This window comes from Crocodylus porosus, unplaced genomic scaffold, assembly GCF_001723895.1.
Source record: "Crocodylus porosus isolate Cpor-Errol unplaced genomic scaffold, CroPor_comp1, whole genome shotgun sequence".
In the NCBI taxonomy this organism is placed as follows: Eukaryota; Metazoa; Chordata; order Crocodylia; family Crocodylidae; genus Crocodylus; species Crocodylus porosus.
Genome location: NW_017728921.1, coordinates 2,252,631 through 2,256,860, shown reverse-complemented (window position 1 = coordinate 2,256,860; position 4,230 = coordinate 2,252,631). Strand labels below are relative to the sequence as shown.

The 4,230-nt window shown below is 40.5% G+C and overlaps 1 protein-coding gene and 1 long non-coding RNA gene across 2 annotated transcripts in view; one reads left to right on the top strand and one right to left on the bottom strand.

Moving 5' to 3' along the window:
* ANAPC5 (anaphase promoting complex subunit 5) overlaps window positions 1-1,719 on the top strand; it is a 15,110-nt gene extending 13,391 nt beyond the window's left edge. Inside the window, exons 15-17 of the mRNA XM_019538703.1 lie at window positions 56-203; window positions 785-947; window positions 1,380-1,719. Coding sequence (XP_019394248.1) covers window positions 56-203; window positions 785-947; window positions 1,380-1,594 — 526 coding nt within the window. The 3' untranslated portion in view covers window positions 1,595-1,719. The remainder of the gene's footprint in view (window positions 1-55; window positions 204-784; window positions 948-1,379) is intronic.
* The window catches only part of LOC109312624, a 10,077-nt gene continuing 6,056 nt past the window's right edge, over window positions 210-4,230 (bottom strand). Inside the window, exon 3 of the long non-coding RNA XR_002101879.1 lies at window positions 210-649. This is a non-coding gene — a long non-coding RNA (uncharacterized LOC109312624). The remainder of the gene's footprint in view (window positions 650-4,230) is intronic.

Here is a 4,230-nt window from a genome sequence, read left to right as displayed (position 1 = left end):
TTTTTTTTTTTTTTTTTCCCCCTCTCCTCTCTCCCCCAACCCTGGCCCTCATCAGCGTACTTCTGGCAACAGCAGAACTCTATTGGAGATCTTCATGTCATACAATTGCACTCCCTGTCCTGCTCCAGGCTCTTGCTCTTTCTCGAGAATACAGTCTGCAGTATTTGGCCTCTGAAACTGTCCTGAACTTGGCTTTCTCTCAGGTAGGTTTGAGTCCTGATTTCACAGGCTCCTATGTTTAAGCAGTAGATTCAGCTACCATTGTTACTGCTCTTTGGATTTTAAGCATTTTAATGTGGCAGGATTCAGTTGTTGATTTGCATGTCTAAAATCTTTCAGGAAAGTGTATGAAAACTGTATTTCATTTATCATGTCTTCAGTTTCAGCATGTTACACTCACATATTTCATGAATTGTTGCTGCCTTCCCTTCTATTGATAGCCAATAAACTGATATAAAAACTTCACATAAGCACAAGGCACTGACACTGGAATTTAATATTAGTTAAAGGCTGTGCACTGGACAGATGGGGGTTCTGGTTGCCAGTGTTTTGGAAGGAGTATTTAATAAGGAGCTTTCTTGTTCCTACTGTCATTCACTGTAGCATCTCCTTCTGTTTAATGAGCTTTGATTTTAAAAGAAAATTGTAGCTAAAAACCTTCTCTGCGCTGATATACATACATTGACTTATCTGAACATGTATGTGACATGCAAGTGGCTTGTGTTCCCTCCAGAAGAAGCTGCTATTTTCAGTGGACACCTGTTTCAGTGTTTTTCTCTTTCAGTTGATTCTTGGTATTCCTGAACAAGCTCTGAATATTCTGCATATGGCGATAGAGCCAATTTTGGCTCATGGGGCAGTACTGGACAAAGGCTGTGCCATGTTCTTGGTGGCCAAATGTCAGGTTGCTTCTGCAACTTCCTATGCTCCCCAGAAGAAAGCAGAAGGTAGAGTGAAGAATAATTCTATTTATACCTTTTTCACTTTTGAATGGGCTGCAAACAAGTATAGATACTTGGGTCTCAATAATAAATTTCAGGACAATATTACCTGGTAGGATCAGGGCCTAGGTCTGGACTAAACATTTTGTAAATACTTAATCTTTTTTACAAGGTCAATAGAACCTTGCTTATCTGCACAATTTGCTCACACCTTGCAGCAAAACTTGAAAAGCGGGGGCTGTAGTTGAACAGAATTGTTGCTAAGAGACCATTATTTTTTTTCAAAAGAAATTATAGAATGTCTTCCAGCATGTCTTGTACTTGCTAATTTAGAACATTCAGTAATTCATAATGGGATCCCCAAGAGCAGGGTTATATTGCATGTAGTTTCTACTTTACCACTGTTTTAAATACTGGATTTCCTCTCCTTTTTGACAGCTCTGGAATCGGCTATCCTGAATCTAAATGAAGCCAAGATTTATTTTGTGAAAGTAGACTGCAGAGAACAGCTCAGAGATGTTCTTTATTTTCAGGCCAGACTCTTTCACACCTTAGGCAGGATGCAAGAAAGAAACAAATGTGCTATGCTCTTCCGTCAACTGCACCAGGAACTGCCTGCTCATGGGGTCCCATTAATAAATGCTTTTAAGTGAGACATTTAAAGCCGAGTTTTGTTGTGTTGTTCCTCACTGTTTTTTCCTCCCTTTTTCAAGCATTTTTATTATGTTCAATCATTGCGGTTTGGAAATAATTGCCAATAAACTGTTCTTCTGCTTAACAAACTTGTTTTCTACTTATACTGAATGATGAAAAGTTTGCAACCGTCTCACTTCTACATTTCAGACACAAAAGATTACATTTTTCATGATTTACAAATACTGTACCTGCTGTACCTTCAGTGATACAAAGTAGCACTACTTGGTCAATAGTAAAGAATGTGGAAGGGGTGGTACAAAGTATTCCTATTGTTACTAATAGGAGTTACACACTGAATGTAAGATTTATAAATGCAAACAGTGTAAAGAAATTAGTGTGTAATTTGTAGATACGAGCTCAGCTGCCTTGTGCTAATGTTAACTTCTCTGATTGTGGAATTACATTTAAAATATGTTCTTGTACTTGCATTTCACCTGTTTATGGGCACTTCTGCCAATACCAGTAGTTTCCAGGTGTTAAGAAGGGAAAACATAGAAACCTACTGATGCTCCTAACCCTCTTGAATTTAGAAACATCCCTGTGCAAAGCATAGTGGGAAGAAGTAAAACATGGTAAAATTCATTTTGGTGCAAGAAGGGACCTGTATCAGTTTAAACAAATATTTTATTGCACACATGTTAATAAGCATCCTTGAGAGGCAGTAGGAGGGGGTGTGCACATGACTTGCTTATGTCTGACTAAACTAAGACAACCCCAACTTGGAGCCTAGTTCATTACCAGTGATCTATGGGAGTTGGGTCCTACCATTAACAACCTTTAAAATTAATCTTCTGTTGAACTACGTGTATGTATAAGCTCAGTGTACATGCGTGTGGCTTACCTGCAGTGCGTGGCAGATGCACACTTGCATTGGAGGGAGAGGAGGCAGCATGATCTAGGGAATGCATTGCACTGCACTGCACTTGGTTTGGGAGACCTAGGTGTTATTCTTGGCTTTACAGATCAAAGTCATTTGATCTCCGTGCTTCTACCTAAGGATTCTGCTGCTGGAGGTTAAGAATTAACTATTGCTAATCACCACAAGTAAGACGAGAACTTAAACTCCTGGTTCTAGCAGTTACTCACATCTGTAACACCATAAATCAAGACTTGCCAGCGTAATTCCGTGTAGTCTGGTTTTGCTGTGCACATCTGCAGGCTGATAACTCAGTGTCGAAAAACTAAAACATCAGCTGTGTTTCAAACTGGGTATAAAGGGGATTGATTCCACACAGGAGTCTTTCCAGGATCTCTCTTCAATCAGTGCTTTGTCCACTGACTTCCTTCCACTTACACTAATCAATCCCTCCCATGGGATTGATTAACCCTCAGTCTAATCCCATGAAACAGTTTGGAACAGCTCCTAGTATATGCTTTTATAAGTCAGTCTGATTTCTCAGTTGTAATAGTTAAAAGTTCCTTGTCAAAATATGACAGCCACAATAAAAATTGGCCTGGCTGCCTTCTAAGCTGAACTACTGGCATTGTGACATGGCAATTGGGGAAGTCTAAGCTCTTGAAACAATGCCTCTGAAGGGGCCTGAAAGCAAAGCTAATGCAGCCACACTGTTGGCTTAGCATAGGAAATCACTCTGAAGCTCACCTGTATTTCCAAATGAGGTGTTCATGCTGGGACACTTGATTGGATCTTTTACAGTTTAACCAACTTCTAAATGTTATTTTAAATGGGGAATGTTTGACAAGAAAACAAGTAACTTTTAAAATTAACTAAGCAGGGAGAGGACATTATGAAGGGCTGGTGCCAGACGGGGGAGTAGGAGGGGGTATTTTATGATGCGATTACCTGGTATAGTTGCACTAATGGAAATAGGAAAAGTTCATAAACAACTGCAGTTGGCTGGTTTAATAATTTGAAGGATGGCTCCTTAGTGAAATAACTCTCTGTTTTGTAGTTCCCTTTTTCTGATGGTCTTGGAAGCGCTTTGCAACCATTTTAATAAAGCTTCAGCAGATCCTCGGCAGGAGAGGTAAGCAAGAGATTGCTAGGGCCGAGCTGTGGCTGACAATCTTTGCATAATTAGCACTGTGTATGGAAGAGGGAGGGTGTTTAAAACATTTTGATAACATACCAAACAATCTTGCCTCTGTTATGTTTATATCATCTATGTTTTGGCATTTATGGCATTGCTTATCATTTTTGTAAGCAGGTTTAATGATGTTTCATTAAAGCAAAGTGCATGTAGAAAGTGCCACCAGGTGCTGCCAAGTACTAAGCAACTGTCCAGTGACAAAATGTCAGTGAATGCACACTGCTGAAGTCTCTAGCGATCTACAGTAGACCGTAGTGGGGAATGCGGTTAAGATGCTTGTGCCTTTAAACCTGTTGATGGCCAAAGCAGCTGTAGGTGGAAGAGATTTGCAGGACTGGGACCCCCTTCCAGTCCCTCTCTTACCATGACTTTTGCTCTGCTATGCTGAGATCTAAACTGTTTCTTAAAAATATGGGGAGACTGGGTCCGGGTAACAATTCATCTGTTCCCAAATGTGCCGCTTGGGAGCTGGGTCTCGGTGGCTGGGGCCAGCAGCTTCCATACTTGCAGCGTTCAGCGCTCTGGCATCCAAGTCTCTGGCT